Genomic DNA, 19,057 nt, shown 5'->3' on the forward strand with positions numbered 1-19,057 from the left:
TATCAGCATCGAGTCCCCATAAAAATGTCCAGTGGGCAAAAACTACCTGAAGATGCAGCCAAGGAGAGGAGAGGGGTGACCACAGAGGGTCTCCCTATCTTCTGGGGACCAGACCCATGCAGAAGAGCACCAGCTGGACACCAGAGTGCCCCAGGCTGAGCCCAGACAGACTCTTCAGAGGCTCATGCCCAAGGGAACCAAAGAGGGATTTAGCATAATTTAATCCAGCTCACAGAGCTGGGAAATCAGAATGGCTTGGCCCCTGGCATAGCAAGCGGATGAGTTAAAAATTCAGCAGCCCTGCATGCCCCTCGGGGCCAGCACAGGGGTATGCACTGCACCCACCACTGCTGCATACAAGTGACGAAAAAATTTTGCAAGGAAACAGCTGGAGGATATTAAAGCAGTAACAGAGGCGAATGGAGCTTCTCTGGTGGGAACTGAGAGATGTTCTCAGAAGCTGCCAATGCCACCTCTCTCCAGGCATTGTGGGAGGGAGAGAAAATAACTTCAGGTCAACTGAAGATAAAATAAAAACCACCACAGCAGCATAGCACTGTTACCTGGACTGCTCAAGCACGGACAAATCATCACAGTGATCAAACGTGCAGGTCAGGTTAGTGGTAGGTGGAATGTTATTAAAAATTAGTTAGTAAATTCATTTTACTGAGGAACAGCAGCTGCAGAAACATCCCAAGCAGCTGTGTCCTCCCCCTTTCTCCATTCTCCCTCCCTCAAAGCAAAGCTGCTTAGGGACACCAAGGCTTCTTCAGCAAAAGGCTGCAGATCCAAACCTTCCTGTAACTAAAAATCATTTCACACACATGGGACTTTTTTTTCATGTTTTGCATAGCAGCAGCAGTAAATAATTCAGTGCCTAAGCAGATGTTTAAGATCTTCAAAATATGAAGGTTATTATCAGATTTATTTAAATCAGGCGCTGAGAGGACTCAGGGCCAGCTAAGAGAGCAAAGAGAAACCATAACAAAAACATGCCTTCACTAAAAAAAATGCTTTGCTACAGCAGCTTGGGCACAGCAGTACAGCCACCACCTGGACACAAAGCAGAGCTTCACTGTCACCACAGCAGCATCACTGCAGCTTGCGGGTCCCCCAGCTCCACCAGGGAAACGGCCCCAGGGCCGGGGCTGCAGGGGTTTTGCAGACGGCCCCAGCAAACAAAGCTTCTGCTCCCCAGGAAGCCCAGCACTTTTTGGAGGAGAAGGCTCCAGAAGCATTTCAACACTGCATACGCAAACATCGCTAACGAGCCGCTGGCAAGCTTTCCTTTACAAGCAGCTCCAGCTCAAACTGGGAAACTGTGCAGCTCCTGCTCAACTTCCCACACATCTGCCATCGTCCCCACGTTGGATGGGGTTGTGCCACAGCAGCAGAGAGCTGGCAGCAGGGAAACCGCCACCTTTGTGCTGCCCTGAGCACTGACCCACAGACAGAGCCAGTCCCCTCGTGCAAAAGCAGCGGAAATCTGCTGTAACCCACTTCCAGGGAAAGCCAGATGTCAGACACATGCCCTTTCAGCCATTTACGTCTCCCACAATGCCAGTTAAATGGAGGATAAGTAGCTTTAAAAACCTTTTGCTGGCTTTGAAGAGCTAATCTAGTTGTCCTGGAACAGGACAAGTCGCCACCTGGATATGCAACACTACCATGGTGCTGCCAAAGCAAAGTTGTGTGTTTGAACCAGTTATCCACCAAACAGCCAAAACCCTAACTTCATCAGGGATGAGCCAGACATATGTTGCTCACAGCACTTCTCCAACCCCAAGTCCAGAAGAAAAAACAAATAACCATCTAAAAATACAGGGGGGGTGCGTGTAGCCAGAATAGGGTCTTTTGGGTTGGACTTCAGCCTGAACATCATGCAAAGCTTTCATCTCTTCATTGTCACTCCAATAAGAGACACAGTAAGAAACACATGTTCAATCTAATCCTTCTCCTTCTACCCTACCTCACATCTACCATCCCCTCCAGTGCAACCTGCCTGGCAACAGGCAGCCCTGGCTCACTCCCACCCACCACCAAATCATGCACCTCCCACGCAAGAGCACATGCCAACCTGGTGCCAATTCACTCTCCTAGTCACAGTTAATTTTGGATTGTTATCCTCCCTGGGTGATGGGGAGCTGGCACTGATGCACTGGCAGCCACAAGCCACCTGCAGACAGCACAGTGCCCCTTTCCTGGCACCTCACCTTCAGAAGGAAGAACAAGGGAAGCAAAGCAGTGCCTCTGAAAGTAATATCTGTTCAAAACTCTTTGCAATGTTATTGCTCCACCTGGCCGTGGGCAAGAAGGGAGCCTCATGGTGGTTTTGGAGGCAGCTCTGTTCAGTCAAGGCACCAGCTCAGAGCCCCTATTGCCAACGAGCACAAACACCAATACGGTGGGGCAGCTCTCCACACCCTGCCGTAACCACTTATCCCAAACCTTCCCCATGAGAAATGCACCCCACCAGCACCACAGAGGTGGGACTCAGAGGCTCCACAGCATCAAAACACATCCTAGGCAGCCTCCACTGAACCTCACCTAACCCAGGAAGATGCACCAAGCACACATTCACCATAGGGGTCCCCCTGTGGTACTAGCAACACATTGCCTGAGCTGCTATCACGACTGCTAAACTCACCCCAGCTTTGGCAAGGAAACAGGGGGCTGCTCTGCAGTCCCTATGCTACTCCCTTCTGTCTTACATTGCCCCAGAGGAGGCACTCACTATCCTCCTCCATATTTTGTGTTGCAATTATCTTATTAGCAGAAGAGCCCCAAGAGTCGCTGATCACAAAGCCACAGTCTCAGAAAACATCAGCGCCTTACAACAGCCCTCATGTCCCAGGGCACACGTGGGTCACACAAGCACACCGAGCTTTTCCCAGGGTGCAGCCAGCTGGGAGATGCGCTGCTCTGACACAGGGGCCTACCAAACAGACATTAGAAGGGAAGGTCAATCCACTCTTCTTGTCATGGTAGAAAAGTAGTCTCCTAAGATTTAAAATAAAAACTAAATACATGCAAAGGCTTGACACTTACCTGAACAGAGCAACATCCAGATCCAAGGGGAGGAGAGCCAGTATAGACCAACCAGCCACTGCAAAAGGACGTTCCCACAGAGTGCTCATCCCACCTGGGCACCAAGTAGTGTTGGTAAATTCGCAGTGTTGATAACTTGCAGCATTTTATATTGCAAGCCTCGGATTAAACATTTTAATGAAGTTCCTGCTTCTATATTCAAGGTATGGTTTGAGAAATCCCAGTTCTCATTTTGAAACAAAAACATGCAGTTTTCACAGAAGGAAAAAAAAAAAAATCTAAAACAGGGTGCAGGAGCAGCCTAGAAGTCAAGGCGGAATCCAAGCCACGCTTAGGCTAACAAAATTAAGACTGAGAATTAATCTCAGAACTTTTCAAAAGGTTGAACCTTTGAAATCAGAAAAACTGATTGCTAGACTTCTCAGCCCTCCTGAAGGAGATGATGGAGAACAACTGGCTGCTTGTAGCACTCAGACAAAGTGAGTTTGTCCCACAAAGCCAAGAAGAAAAGCCAACAACATACTCCTACCTACCCCACACCTGTTCTTTTGAGAAAAGGGGAGGAGACACTCCAGCCCTTGGCACCTGAGGCTCCTAAAACCTTATCCAGCTGGGAGCAGGCACTATAGCTTAAAGGAGCCTCCAGAAAAGATGTTGTGAAGAGGGAAGTGGTGGAGGGGTTTTTTTGTTTATTTATTTTAATCTTGCCTCTCAAATTAGAGCCTCTAACAGCAAACTAACAAGTAAAGGAAAATGGTACATAGTCTGATTCTCTCTCTACATGTGCTGCTTAATTTTTCCCCACTTAAGCAAAGCCATCTGGTGCAATGAATTGTACACCTGTGAGCTTTGGGAGTACCATGGAGAAGACAAGTCACTCCAGAAACACTGGAAGCAATAAGCCAAGCCGAACAGACAATTTAGAGAGTTTCCAAGGCATCTTCATATAGGAGCACTGTGTTTCTCCACACTGGAAGCCAGCAGCATCCCACACTTGCTCCCTTATGGAAATTCAAAAGCAAGATCAATGTGTGAGACAGGAAGTTTAACACACAAACACATACGGAAAAAAGAGTAGGTTTGGGGTTCTTTTACAGAAAGTGTATTATGATCCCTGTGAGACAGCACCATCCTGCTACAGGGAAGTCAAAAATCCAGGTGAGAGGCAGGGCAAGTGCTGGCTGGACCAGCTCTGCTCCAACCACAGGAGATGGAGGCTGGCACTGAAGACACTTCACTAGTCACCATAGGGACTTTGCAATGGTATTAAGTCTCTCCTACAGCACTAAATAGCAGCTTGGATATTTAGGAGGGATGCCCGAAGTCTCTCACCACAGGGAGACACTCCGAAAGGCCCAGGTGTGCTTACCAAGCAGCTTTTGACCATCCTTCTCTCGCCCGCTGCCAGCCCAGTCCAACTCTCCCACCAGGCCACCAGCAGCAACCGAAACAAACCAGGAGGAACAGCCCCATCTACTGGAGTCTTGCAAACAATCTGCATTCTCGCATTTTGCAACTGTGTGACTCATCACCATCATCCACCTGAAACCTGCCAGGCAGATGCAATGCTCAGGTGCTTGCCAGCCCCCAGAAAGCCTCTTTTGTTAACATGCCTGTATCCGTGAGTGGTGAAAGGTTGGTATGGTCATCCTGACCTAGTTTAGACTCAACAGGCGAATATCCACACCGTCTCCTTCACTCTCAGCATCCCCTCACCCTTCCAGAGGTGAGGTAGCAAACAGCCCCTGGGACCAGAAGCAGCTTCTTGGGCAATCATAGAATCATAGAGTCATTTTGGTTGGAAGAGACCCTCAGGATCATCAAGTCCAGCCATCACCTAACTCTAGCACCAAACCATGTCTCTAAGAACCTCGTCTAAATGCCTTTTAAATAACTCCAGGGATGGTGATTCCACCACCTCCCTGGGCAGCCTGTTCCAATGTCTGACAACCCTTTCCATGAAGAATTGTTTCCTAATAGCCAATCTAAACCTCCCCAGCACAACTTGAGGCCATTTCCTCTTGTCCTAACAGTTGCTACTTGGGAGAAGAGACCAACACCCTCCATGCTACAACCTCCTTTCAGGTGGTTGTAGACAGCGATAAGGTCTCCTGTCAGCCTCCTTTTCTCCAGGCTAAACAGCCCCAGTTCCCTCAGCTGCTCCTCATCAGACTTGTGCTCCAGGCCCCTCACCAGCTTCGTTGCCCTTCTCTGCACTCACTCTAGTATTTCAGTGTCCTTCTTATGATGAAGGGCCCAAAACTGAACACAGGGTTCAAGGTGAGGCCTCACCAGTGCCACGTACAGTGGCACAATCACTTCTCTAGTCCTGCTGGCCACACTGTTTCTGACACAAGCCAGGATGCTGTTGGCCTTTTTGGCCACCTGGGCACACTGCTGGCTCATGTTCAGCCAGTTGAACAGTACTAACAAACACAGCATTACAAGTGATATTTAAGAGCTTCACACAGCAGCTTTCTAGGTTTTACAGTCACACTGTGGGGTTTCCAGCTACAGCACAGAAATGAGCAGTGCCAGTGTGTGCAGCTATGGCAAAAGTTTGTACTGACCTTTGACGTGACCGTCCTCATGGCAGACCAGCCTGGAACCATGCAACATGCCACGCTTCTTTCCACAATGAGATCCCTGCTTCACATAACCCTAAATCGAACCCTAACCCACATATAAGGTGCGTAGACGTATACTTCCTTTTAATATCTGAAAGGTAAATTTTTTTCATCCCTCAGGATCCACCTCTGGCTCACAAAATACATCTCATTCCCTCTTCTTCTGAGCTGCCTGCTGTTAAAAAACCAAGCCCCCGCAGTAAGGGCGGTGGGTACACGACGCTGCTGGAACATGGCCTGGACTAGAGGCACAGCTGTGCAGTGGTATCCTTTGTTCTGCCCAAGAGTCACTGCTGAGACTCTCTAACCAAAATGAGGAGAATAAGCTATGTGACTCAACCCAAGAATCCCTTCTGGGTGTAGTGCAATGGCATTTAAAATGAGCGCAAAAATTCTGTACCACAGTAGGTTTCTCTGGCCTTCAAAGCAGGGCCAGAGGGCCATCATTTCAAAGGACACATCCACTGGCCTTTAGAGGATTTATTTTATTCATGCTTGAGCAGTACTAGTAAAAACAGTAATCTTATAGCTAGTGACACAAACAATGACAGAAATATTTATGACTTTAGATGAGAAGAGACACACTAGTTAAACTCGGGCTAGATGAACTTTATTAACTGAGGTTTCAAGCAGAAGCCTAAAAAAAAACCTGTTCTTTCAACTACAGAGGTAACAAACAAAAAAAAGTAGCTTCCTTGTGTAGCATTATTCATCAGTGATTACTGAATGTAGAGGAATAGGTATAAATGACACACTTTCAAATTTGGATAGTAGAAACATGAGAGTGAGTGTTTTTGAAAATATAAGTATTAGAAGAACAAATAAAAACAGCTTCAGAAATCAGTATCCCAGGAAGCAAGAAATTCAGAAAAACACAGTTGTGGATGAGATTGCACATAGCAAGACCATGCTCAAGGTATTTATCACAGGCTGCCTCTTTGCAGGGCTGATAATCAAAGATGTTCTTCATTCCCATTGCTGTTAATACATACAGCTGTGATGCGTCATTCTACCTTTACCTGTCATACATGCAGATGAGGTTTCCATAAACTCAGAGGCTTTGTGGTTTTCACAAACTCTAGGCTGCAAGGGCTGGGAGCTGGTAGTGTCAAGCACTGGCTGGAGGAAAGAAATGTTGCCTAAAGCACTGGCCAATGTCTCTTTGGAAGCTGCAGAGCAGCGGGGAAATGACCCAGCAGCTCTCACAGTAATAACAAGGCAAATCTGAAATGCTGTTATTTCTCAGCTAGGATGCATGCATTCAAGACAACAGGGTCCCGAGAAGGTTCAAGATACACCAGCTTTGGAGAGTGCTGAGTTTGTGACAATTGCAGATTTACCATGTGCTTTACTCCATGTAAAGTCTCCCTGTACCAGGATGCTATCAACCTGAGAAAGAAGCAAAAATAATTTAACATAATTTAACATTACAAGATCCACTCCACACTCGCACTCTGGGATTGGGACGAAACCTCTAAGAGGAGCAGTGAAGTGAGTTCATCAACCATACACACATACAAGCTGCACACTGATTTTAGTAAACAGGTTTCAAATGAGTACACCACGCTCCTAAAAGATAGCATCAACCATCCTACAACCATTTACACTGTTTCAGAAAGCAGAACAACCTACAGATGGAATGAGTGGAAGAGTTTTGCAGCCTGGATTTAAGCAAATAGAGCTGAGTCCCTTAGACTGCGCATAAAGCACTTTGCTTCCTGTGAAAGAAAAGCCTTGATGTAATCATACAACAATACTCTGATACTAAAAATATCATGCCATTATTTGGGCAAGGAAATTACTGGAGAGGACAAGGAACATCTGCAAATGGGTACACATGTATTAGGAAGGGAGTTAGAAAGCATGTATCTCATGCATGAGATTCATGGATCAGACAGTAGTTTATTGGCAAAGAGGACTCTTCAACAGCTCATTTCTCCAGAGGGATTCTGTGATGCTCAGAAACATCAGCTAGCTCCTGTTTAAACCAAATTGTGGAACAGAAAGACTGCTCTAAGAAGCCTACACAGTCCAGTCCAACCAACCCAAACTAAATGCAAAAAGGTTGTGAAGAAGGTGAACACTGCCAGATCCTCAAGGGAAACAAATTGTTTTCATTACATGTAGTTCAGCCTAAGCCATCGTGGGTCAAATCAGATCAGTCCAAAAGAATATGGTTACAACTTATCTGCTGTCCACTTACATCAACACCAACACTGCATCTGCCTCAATACATGAGGTATTTGCCACATGGGAAGCTCTGGCAGCTGTAAATCTCCTGACACATCTCTGCTAGTACCTCCACACCCTGGACTGAGACCTTGCCTGCCCTGTACCCCAGCATGCTGAGGAACGTGGCCCTCATGCAATGTGCCCTCTGCTACTGCCAGCCCAGGCTGCCTCCTTTGCTAAAGGGCTGCTATTTATCTCCCCTGCAGAGCTCACGTGCCTCACATCAGTTATGCCAAAAAGCTAATTCTGAATCTACACGCAGAGATCCAGCTCCTCATCCTCTTCTCCCAGGCTGCATGGATCCCCCTCTCACTGGCTCACCTTGGTCCTAAAAAAGACACTCACCATAAAAGTCAACATGATACTTCATGAAACCCTTAGATGGAAAGAATCATATTCCAGTAATATGCCTGGCACATTTCAGTAACAAGTACGCAGATGAAGCTTTTGCAGATTTAAAACTGTCCCATTGTATACGCAGGAGCTGTCTGATGACTGCCATATTTTCAACATCTGGAACATTTTCACATGAAGTGGGTTACAAAACAGATAAAGAAAAGGGACAACAGTGAAGCTGCCACACCAGTGATTCAAAGTACAGAGAGGCAAGCCTGTACTCTGAATTTGGACACTTTTAATGTGAAAGCGTGAAAAGAAAGACCAGGGCAACAAGTTACTGTGGGCAATCTCAGAGCTGGGGAGGGAACAAGCAGCTGCTGTACAGGCTGTCCCTGGTCCAGCTACGGCACCCACCCAGAGTCCCAAAGGGAACAAGTTGTCACCCCACCATGACATGCAGCTTCCTTTGGACAGATGTGCAATATCCATAGCTTACTTTAGGCTTTTCTACTCTTAATATGCATCTTGCAGTAAAAGTAAAGAAGCACATGTGTTAAGAGAAAACAATTTAATACATTCTCCATATGCTGGTTGCCCTGGCTGTGTTATCACAAAAGGTGGGATCATTACCCAGCATGCAGATATCAAAACACACACAGGGTTGAGGTATTTGCTTTATCCACAGTTCTGTGCTGGGCAACCTTTCGCAAAGCCAGCACACCAGAAGCAAGCTAAGTTACGTATTTATACATTTTGGGTTTTGACCACTCCTAACATCTTATGCATATTTATGCCTACTCAGAGTCTACTGCTCTAAACCTTTCTCACCTTGGTTTAAAAGTTACAGTAAACGTAAAGTCTTCTATGCATGGTCAGTGAGTAGAGATCTTCTCAAGAAGGTGGGTAGCCTTTGATAAGGAGGCATGTTTTTGTATTAAAATGAGTGTATAATGAGCATAGTTCACCAAAGTTCAAGATATACCAAATATATCCTTGCCAAATTTCATGGTTTGTTACTATATGCATGTTCTTCAAGCTTCACCTTGGGGTTTGTCCTTCAAGTTCCTCTCATAAGTAACCAGTTCCTGTTGTTTGAATCATATTCTTTGCTTTATGGTCTGCTTTGACCTTCTGTGAAACTCCATTAAACTTAACAGGGACACCAGCTGGAGTTAGAAAAATAAGTGAGACAACATGGAAACATGGAAAAAGGGATCCAATTTAAACACTTCTCCACCTCCTATAACCCCCCCCAATTCTCTTGGTGAAGGGTCTGCTGCCTGTTATTGCTATTAATCACAGAAATATAAACCTCAAAATCGCTAAGACAGATGAGTTCACTTTTTTTTGAGGATTACTGCAGTATTTTTGCGGAAGAAACCAGTAAAACAGACACAATTGGTGTTTCCCCACAGGGGCAGCTGCCACTCAAGGTCTCCCCGCCCACAGCACGCGGACAGGCCGACACTCCGCCCACCGCCCCGCCCGCGCGGAGGGAGTGGTGGGAAAACCAGCCCCGCCCCGAACGTCACTTGGTGACGTCCGCCCTCACCTCTCCCGCTGGCCAACGGGGAGCAGCTACGTCAACAGGGGGCGTGCAGCCCGGGAAGGCGGGAAATGGACATCCCTGACCAGACGGCGGGGCGGGAGGGCAGCGCGGGTTGGGCCGGAGCCCACGGCCCCAGCTCCACAAATAGGGTGCAACAGCAGTTTACAGCTTTCCCCGCCCGTGGCCAAGGATCGCACCCCACGCCACCCACGTGTTTCACCCGCCGAGTGTAACAAAGCGGTACCACGCCGGGTGTGTATCAAACCAGCCTTTATTTCTCTCGCAGCAGAGCCGGACTGAAGTTAAGACCACTCGGTGGCAGTGCCAACCCACTCGGTAGCCTGGGCTGTGGGAGCTGCTGACCAGTCCTCAGTGGCTGGCTGGGCGCTCCAGTCCTCTGCAATGACAAAGACAACGCTTAGTGCACCCCAGCTCTTCACACCCGCTACAACATGCACCCCACTTCCCCCAGACGCGCCCCAAACTGACCTGTGGGGAACTGCTGGATGGGCACAGAGGGCACCTGCACTCCCTCAGACCAATCTGCCACCTCGGGCTGAGGAGGAGCAGTGAATTCAGGAGCTGGGGCAGTCCATTCAGTCTGGAACTCCTCCTTGGTAACCGCTTTCTCAGCAGCAGCCTGCTCCTCCTTTTCGATCTGCAACGGAAGAGCAGAAGGTCCAAGCCTCACAAAAACATCTCACCACCCTCACTGTCGCACAGCAGACAATATGCACCAACCAACAACAGGCAAAGCTAATTAACCACCACCTTAAGGGTGAAATGCAGTATTACGTTGGTAAAACCTGTCCTCAACAGCAGGCAGGACACCTCACACAGCCACACTTCCTTCCACAGGCCTCCTACCTCCTCGGGATCCCTGTAGAAGTACAAGTCGGGCATGACCTCCCACGGGTGCTCGCGGGAGATGGTGCCACGCATGCGCAGGACCTCCCGAGCCAGCATCCACCACATCAGCCCCACTGAATGGGCTCCCTGCCACAGAAAAAAGTAATGTGAGGTTTCTCGGGAAGCTAAAGCTTTGAAAACACTTTAAAAGAGCAAAAGACTTATTTGCGCTCAGTCCAAGGCTCTTGCTTGGCAAGAGAAAGGCATTGCTTGCTAACACCCACACGCTTATGTGCTTGGACTCAGGAAAGGGCAACCTTTCAAGTTCCCAGTGACGTTTTCAGGTCTTTGCAGAAATCACAGCGCACTTCCATCACCAGCACCTGCTGTATACAACACAGCCTGAAGCAACTGTCCTGCTATGGAGTTTCATACAACTCCTTAACCCACAAGAATCTTGCCCAAAAGACAGGGATTATGCTCATCACATATGCTAGAATGAAGAAATAGAGAACTTGACCAAATGACCAGATCTTACACACACACTCAGATTTAGCTTATATTAGTTTCAGTGAGTGACAACATCTAGGTAGAGATCAAAGCTATTTTCCCATCTCCCTAGACTTTACCTTCCTTACAGCTTCTGTAACGTTTCAGAACACTTTTTTCATCAGTTCCTTTTATCTTTCATTCATATTCATAAACTGTGGCAAGAATGACTACCAAACTCCACTCATTGGGCCGAGACCCTCATGGTGTCAGCGAAAAGTCCTGCCAGGTTACTCTAGCACACGTCCTACACTTGAGAGTTCCTCGGCCAGAAACAGGCCTCAGCTCCAAGCTCCAACTGTGTGCAGCTCATCTCCTCCTCCTCACCCACCTGCTAGCACGCGAGAGGCCTTAATTAACTGGTCGACCCTAGAGATACGTGCCATCCAAGCCAACTCCCATCTGCAGAAAGCATCCATCTTTGCAACTTAGGGTTTGCGCGCTTCAACAAAGCTCTTACCTTATTATTGCAGGGAATGGCAATATCCACGTAGCGCAGTGGGGAGTCGGTGTTGCACAACGCGATGGTGGGGATGTTGACGTAAGATGCCTCTGTCAGTGGCTGATGATCAGCCCGGGGGTCCGTAACAACCAGGAGCCGTGGCTCACGGAAAGCTGCTTGGATCTGGTTTGTGAAGGTACCCGGGGTGAAACGTCCAGCAATAGGAGTAGCCCCAGTGGCAGCAGCAAACTTCAGAACAGCACGCTGCAAAATGGACCACAGCAGAGGTGAGGCAGGGAAACTTGCATTTCAACCAAGTCACCCAGGTACGCTGTCAGGAAACATGAGAACTATTTGTTTCAATTCCTGTGAAATCAGAGGTCACCAACAGCTCTGCATTCAGAATGAAACAAAACAGAAATGCTTTTAAAACACCAGGAGTTAAAAAGATCATATCCACCAGCAAAGCAAGAAGTCAGGATACAGAAAACTACTTCTTTATATTTCCTGAACTTAGTTGCAAGACCTACTCCAAAGTCTCGTAATCAAATCACGTAGGGGGAATAAGAAATGGTTATGAAAAAGGCAAAGCCTTTTTTTTTTTTTTTTCATTATTTCTACATCCTTTTATTATCCAGCAGCATAACTTCAATAACTACAAGAAAAGCTCAGTGGAAAATATACACAACCTGTAGCTGTGTCCATTAAAACTGCAGTTGGCAGTTTGTACTCGCAAAAGCTTCCAACTTTTGAGGCATCAGGCAGCTGGGCATGTGGCAGGGCCTACTATCAAACTCCATTCACAGAGGGGGCTCCTCTCCTGGCGTTAGCGAAAACCCTGCCAGCCGGTTTGCTGTAGCACACTTCCGACACTTGAGAGCTCATCGGCCAGAATCTGACCTCGGCACCAAGCTTTAACAGTGTGCAGGTCAAGCCCATAGGAACTCAGACTTCTCCTTTGTAAATCCATCCTGTGTCATTCACAATCTCCCTGAATATTTGTGGCACCACCTGCATTAGTCCAGAGGAGCTAAGCTCACAGATAAACTTCTGTGGCCAATTATATTTCACTCAAAGGCTATGTCCCCTTCTATAACAGAATGTTTTTTGCTAAAAATCTAGATAAAAATTAAAATATAATTGTTATATACCTTGCTCAAAAACAGAGCAAATGATTTATTTGTAAACTTTCTATCATATGCTTATTGTCCCCAAAAAGTAGCGAGAATTACTGGGGAGGGCCACCAGGGGACTGAGCACTAGTATGACCTAAGTCCAAACAGAACCACCAACAGAAGGATATGAAGCAAGTTGTTTAACTTCCCTTGTCCTCCCTGAAACCTGGAGAAATTGTGGAGGGGTCCCTCAATTGATCTGTTCTAAGATGCAAGCGCAATACAAGAAAAATGCTTCCAAAAAGTGTTCCTAGTGCCAAAATCTGGGTTACTCTTTTTTATCATCAGGTTGCCACTGGCAGTCATTGATGTGTGGCAAGAAAGCCCTGCTCCCAAGACTGCAGGCCTCATGACCAATGTATGTCCATACCTGTCCAGTATTTCTGGAAGAAATGACGCTCACATCAGCTGGGTTCTCAATGGCAACAATGGCACGAGCTGCCAGGAGAAGTTTTTCCCAGGTTCTCTTCAAATTGATGATATAAATACCTATTGGTGACAAAAGGCTTCAGAGCAAGCAGCAAACATAAGACTCTAAAACAGGACAGCACTCTTCTGCCTTTAAAGTTGTGGTTACTCCAAAATTCTAACCAGTGGAAAGTTATTCCAAGGAAAATGCTCCCATTTGATCTTAATGTAGCACAGTTCCAGCACCCATCAACATCAACCAAGGCCTGGTAGGAGCTTTCATCTTTTAACAGGGTGCAGCTCAGATTGAAAAATGCAAACAAGCAGCATAAATCAGTATTGAGACACTAAAACCATTTTATTACTATAATCAAGAACTAACATAAAGGCCCAGATCCAGCTGTGATTGATTTACCAAGTTCTAAAATCCGTATTTCATCCTGCTTCTCTCGGTAACACGATTTAATCAACAAAGATGTCTGCACCTTTCAGGCCATGGAGAAACTGCTGGAGAGCTCAAGCATCAGCACCTTCCCGTTTTCCTCAGCTGTGCCTGCAAAATCTCTGCTGCCCACCCTGCGGGTTTACCATCGCTTTTCCTTTTGTAGATATACTGCTCCATCTGGAAGTCCAGGTTGGTGCCTCCCAGGTGGGTCCCGGCAGCGAGGAATTTGAGGACATCCTCCTCCTTCATCTGCAGGACATCGAGACCTCCGGACATTGTGGGGTTTCCCTTTGGAAGCAACGACAGGGAACCTGCGGGCACAAGCACCCGTGTTCAGCCACGCGGGGACTCGCGTCTCCCTCCGCGCCACGAGGGCCCGGGCGCCTCCGCCGCCATCTTGGCTGCGCCGGCCGCCGGATCCCCCGCCCCGCATCGGGCAGGCCTTGCCCTGCCCCGCATCGGGCAGGCCTTGCCCTTCCCCGCGGCTCGGCCAGGTCCTGCCGCCGGCACGGCAAGGGCGCGCAGAGACCCGCCGGCAGCGCCGTCGGCCGCACGCCCCACCACTGCCCGCGGGCCCCCGCCCGGACTCACGCTAGCAACGCCGTGTGGAGGCCCCGGCGGGAGCGGAACGAAAAGGAAGTGCGGCTGCCCGTGAGGTCTATATATAGACTCCCCAGCCAATGGGAAGCCGCGGGAAGGGCGGGGCTCCGCCGGTTGGGAAGGCAGAAGGTGCCCATTACGATCAGATGAAATGGGCAGTGAACTTCCACGCTCTGTTGTGCACTGGACGTTATTGCGATTGTTTCCGCTTTGCGGGATTTTTCTATTTGTTTGCTTTTAAGAAGAGGCAGGACGTGATCAGACTTTACACCCTCCGTCATCCTTTCCCTCTGTCGTATTCAGGGAGCAGACAGAGGCCTGAGAGCAGAGTTTCCCAGAAAACAAAACAAAACCCACCACCAGCAATAGAAAAAAAGAAAACAAAATGAAAAAGCAAACACGAAATAAAAAAGTCACTAGTGATATTTACTTTATTATGCTTGCTATCATCCAGATCTGGGTAAATTTCTCTATCATCCTTTCCCTCTGTCACATTCAGGGAGCAGACAGAGGCCTGAGAGCAGAGTTTCCCAGAAAAACAAAACCAAACAAAAAACCACCACTGAAAAACAAAAGCAACCAACCAAACGAAAAACCCACAAACAAACAAAAAAACCCCACAACTACCTAGTGATATTTACTTTATTACGCTTGCTATCATCCAGATCTGAGTAAATTTCTGAACGGTGCTGACACTACAGTGAGTGCCTTCTGCAATAATTCAATGTCCCGTCTTTCTAATAATAGTGCTCCTTTAGTTTTCTCTCGTCTATTTTACCCTGACTCTAGCAGTGTGGTTGGGCATCGAGCCTCCTGATAGCCCCTTTGCATTGAGTTGCTCTGGATATTAAAGTAGCAGGTTACAACATCATCTCACACATGTTCTCTGCTTCCTATAAAATGAGACCTTGTCCTGTTTCGGGTGAGCAGCAGTTTGTGCGTTCACTGCCAGTCACTTTCCATCATTCCCACAAAACTTCAACCTGCAAGCCAGGAGCTGGCTCGCACACCATATTTCATTTCTGTATGCTTGTTAGATTATCTTAATTAGCAAGATTACCAGATCAGTTTTAAAATATTCTTTAAGAGAATAATTCACACGTTTGCCACATGATGGTGACAAAGGTAGGTAAAACAAAACTCAGCGAATGGTTAAGTGAGCTCTCAGCAAGAGCATGAGCTAATATTACACAGGTACCCAACAGATTACAGACTTGTGTTGCACTTTGACAAGTGGGCTGTGGATAGTGAGAGCTGACTTCTTCGGGCTATGTACAACATGTATCTCCTAACAGGAGCACAGTGTGAATACAAGATGTGGGGGAGAAGAGGGGTGGTGGTGGTGTTAGTCTGGAGAACTCTTTTGCATCATCAATAAACAACTGTATTAAAAGTGTATTTGAATATAACAATTGAAAGTTCAGTAATGGCTATTGCAGTAAATACAATGTTTCCAAAGGAGTGCCGCTGGTCAGCACTCAAGACTCCTCTGGAATCTCTAGTACTTATTTCTTATTGTCAGTTTTAAGCCCTTTCTGGTAGACCATGAGATCCACAGCTCATGAGAGGGCTTGGAAGAGTCATGTCAAAGCTTGACAATAAAGTATTTCTAAATATTTTCTTAAGCAACCTGAAAATTTGTTTTATTTTTCAACTGTATGCTGAGACACTTTAAAATAAATCTTTGTCACTAATGAACATGACCCTCAGGTAGAAGCCTATCTGTCTTATAATGTATTTTAGACCATGTCTCTCCTGTCGCTATTCACACTGAACTTGGTTACACCACTGTATGCAGAGCATGGCAGACATTGTTTTTTAAAAGTTGAGTGAAATTTGAAATATTCCTTAACTGGGAGAAAGTTCTTACAGCTTAGACACCGTATCTGATTGCAAAGATACTGAAGCTAATATTAAATGTAGTGAGCTTAGATGTGAAGGATAGAGCTGTTCCTACTTCTGTTATGCAAACTGTTGTCAGTCACTGACGACAATCAGTAAAAGGCTTGGAAGAGCCCCTGGAATGATGCCCCCTCCTATTCTCGTCACAAGTGACCTTACACTTGTGAGGAGCAGCACAGATGGTGGGCCAAGTTATTGAGTAACTTGGGCAGACAAGGCCATAGCCAGGGCTGCTCCTGTTTGAGCTGTTCTGGTTTGGTGTGAACAGGGGGTGGGATGACACTTGCCTCATCCTCTCCCACACAGACGTAGCTGGGGATGGCTTCTGTGGCATGCCCGCTCCATGGGCCGGACTGTGCTTGCCAAAACCAGCTCAGCCAGACTCAGGTCCCAGAAAATAAAAGCAAGGCATTTGGTGGTTACATCCATATGTAAATCTGGCATTTCTGCCACCTTTACATGATGTGCAAGTGTGATTTTATTGACATGATTCCTCAGTGTGAGTTGCTGTGCACCCCAAAAGGCCCCTGTTATTGTCCAGATTTATCTGGTTGGATTTTACTCATTCAATTGCTAGGGAAATGTTTTCCTTGAACCTTGATTCCACCAGTGAAGCACAAGCAGTTTCATCCTGTATGTGCCAACACCTGACCTGCCAGAGCAGCAAAGCTTCCTACACTCCTGCCAAACTCTGGTAGCTCATGGTTAGGACCTGAGATCCTGACAAGCCCCGTGTGTCAGCCGGGTCTCTGGTGCACAGCATGGAGCATAACAAAACCTCTGCTTCACCAAAGAACTGCTCCCAAAGCCTTGGGCAACTCTGCAATGAGCGGCAAGGGTCAGCACTTGGGTGCAGATGTTTTCAGATCACACACTGTTAAGTGTCACCAGAGAAAAGCTGCATTTGGCAGAGGATTATCACCAGTCCTGGAGGGAATACAGAAATTTCTGAGGAAGGGAAGGGGCATGGGGGGTGCAGGAGGGAGTAGACAAATCACATCAAGTATGAAACCTACAGGCAGAAAACAACTCCTGTGAAAGGCAGATACTAAAGCATTTCCCAGATTTGTGGGTCTGATACATGTGCAATTAAACCACATATTTATTGACACACACAGAAATGCCAAATAAATTCAGCATGGAGTGCTTACCAGTAGCTTTCTCTTTGAATCCAGTCTATTCACCCTCAAACTGGGGGCTGTAACAGGATGCCCCAGCAGTGAGAGAGCCACTGGGCTGCAGTGGAGGTGTTTCTGCTGCCCAAGGGGGATCTGTGACAATGGATCGAATGGTGCCTCTTGGAAGGAGGCTCAGAAAGATGTTTGTGTAGTATCTATCCCACCAAAAATGCCACTGGGTGTCATCCAAGAGATGGTGTGGCACTCCTGGAGCTAGAGCCTCCACAAGACAAGGAGAAACCCATGGAGATCAACCCACCTCCAGCAAAACTGCACAATACCATACTTGTTTGTAAACCCCACCCTGGCTTGCTTTTCAATGGTTTGTTGCCATTTCTTCAATGTTTTGGGGAAACATACTTTGGTGAATCTATTCCCTTCTTATTTCTAGTTCTACGAAGCTAGAAGTGTCTAACATCTGTCACAAAAATTGTGGAGGTCTAATTTTAACCTCTGATTTTTCATATTTTTAACTGAAATCCTTTAATGCATTATGATAAAATCTCCCGAAGCATTTTATAGTGATAACATCAGAAATTAAGGAACAGTGCAATGTGGAAAATCAACTCAATACTTTGAAACCAGAAGCAATTCTAGACGGATTAAGCATATTCAAGAGCTCCACATTGGTTTTGCAAAAGTACACATATATGTGTGTGTGACATGAGGAATATTTTCTGCTCAATACTGGTGTCAGTGATCATGCATGGCACATAATACACTAAAAATAAAAATTAAAAAAGCAAGCAAAGTGTTTGCCTGGTTTTTAGGTGGAAATGAGATCTAAAAATCAATACTTTATTACAAGAACGGTGCTTTTAAACTGTTCCTTTTTGATCTTTCCCACCCTCCACCACCCAAGAGGGTTGGAAAGCCTTGTCTGCTATCTATTCTCACAGCTGGGGCAGCTGTCAGCAGTGAGAGCAGGAACACCCTCTACACTGGAGGTGGTTCCCCAAGGCAGAAGGAGAGCTCTGGGGAGCCCTGCATTTAAGATCAGGCACTATGGCTGGCCTAATTTGGTTATCAGGTACGTGCACAAGCAGTTTGGGTCCAGCTGGCACAAAGCTGCACACCAGGACTGTCTGGTCAGTCTGTTACACACAGATAATTCTTCGTGAAAATTGCTCCATATACGAATGCCACATCTAGGCAACATCTGAAAAGAGGAGCAGTTTGAGATCTTCACATCTAAAAGATGTACATCTCAGTATCAACAATATTGATGTTTTGCTTAGCACAACCTGCCTCCTCCAGAATCCCAGGACCATCCTGTGACAGGAAGAGGAAATCCCAGCAATCCAGCATCACCTTACACTGTGCCTTGCAGCAGAGAACCAAGTCCCAGGCACAATTTCTGGTGCCCTGCCAAGATCAGACTGCCTGAAGAGCAAAGACCTAGTTGGCAGGAGATTAAAAAGTTTCTCCCCAGAGAGCTCAAAATTCCACTGTGCTAAAGGTTTATCAGCTGGTATCAAAATTCAATTTCCATTAGTCTTTACACACAGCACACAGGCAGAGGAAGCTGTGAAAATAACAAGATTCCTCATTGCTATGTGTTTTTTTCCATTTAGGTAAAGCTGATTTAGGTTGTACTAGTATGGCCTGTGTATATTATACCCCACAGAAAAAGAGAATATGCATTGCCTTGTATGGGCTCTGAACCCATCAAACAGTCCTCTCACCTTGGGAAACTCATTTTGCTTTCTTAAGC

General features: G+C 46.7%; 1 protein-coding gene and 2 non-coding genes across 3 annotated transcripts; all 3 read right to left on the bottom strand.

The window, feature by feature from the left end:
* Window positions 1–10,048: 10,048 nt before the first annotated feature.
* Window positions 10,049–14,372, bottom strand: RPSA (ribosomal protein SA). Its single transcript, XM_005499938.3, has 7 exons — window positions 14,255–14,372; window positions 13,807–13,974; window positions 13,181–13,299; window positions 11,654–11,899; window positions 10,663–10,791; window positions 10,285–10,453; window positions 10,049–10,192 (listed from the first exon to the last, which is right to left on the bottom strand). The coding sequence occupies exons 2-7, from the start codon at window positions 13,937–13,939 to the stop codon at window positions 10,098–10,100; spliced, it is 891 nt and encodes a 296-aa protein (XP_005499995.1). The 5' UTR covers window positions 13,940–13,974; window positions 14,255–14,372; the 3' UTR covers window positions 10,049–10,097.
* Window positions 11,347–11,502, bottom strand: LOC135578906 (small nucleolar RNA SNORA62/SNORA6 family). The gene has a single exon (XR_010471015.1). It is a non-coding gene; the product is annotated as a small nucleolar RNA SNORA62/SNORA6 family (small nucleolar RNA).
* LOC135578907 (small nucleolar RNA SNORA62/SNORA6 family) lies at window positions 12,405–12,564 on the bottom strand. The gene has a single exon (XR_010471016.1). It is a non-coding gene; the product is annotated as a small nucleolar RNA SNORA62/SNORA6 family (small nucleolar RNA).
* Window positions 14,373–19,057: the final 4,685 nt, after the last annotated feature.

The sequence above is a fragment of the Columba livia genome, chromosome 2, assembly GCF_036013475.1.
Source record: "Columba livia isolate bColLiv1 breed racing homer chromosome 2, bColLiv1.pat.W.v2, whole genome shotgun sequence".
Classification (NCBI taxonomy): domain Eukaryota; kingdom Metazoa; phylum Chordata; class Aves; order Columbiformes; family Columbidae; genus Columba; species Columba livia.

What these genes read in the sequence shown, in the direction of transcription:
- RPSA (XM_005499938.3), bottom strand. Translation starts at nt 13,939, where the DNA reads ATGTCCGGAGGTCTCGATGTCCTGCAGATGAAGGAGGAGGATGTCCTC. An exon ending in CTACAAAAGGAAAAGCGATG is followed by an intron (nt 13,300 to 13,806) that starts GTAAACCCGCAG and finishes TGTCACCAATAG; the next exon opens with GTATTTATATCATCAATTTG. An exon ending in CATCCAGCAGTTCCCCACAG is followed by an intron (nt 10,193 to 10,284) that starts GTCAGTTTGGGG and finishes TTGTCATTGCAG; the next exon opens with AGGACTGGAGCGCCCAGCCA.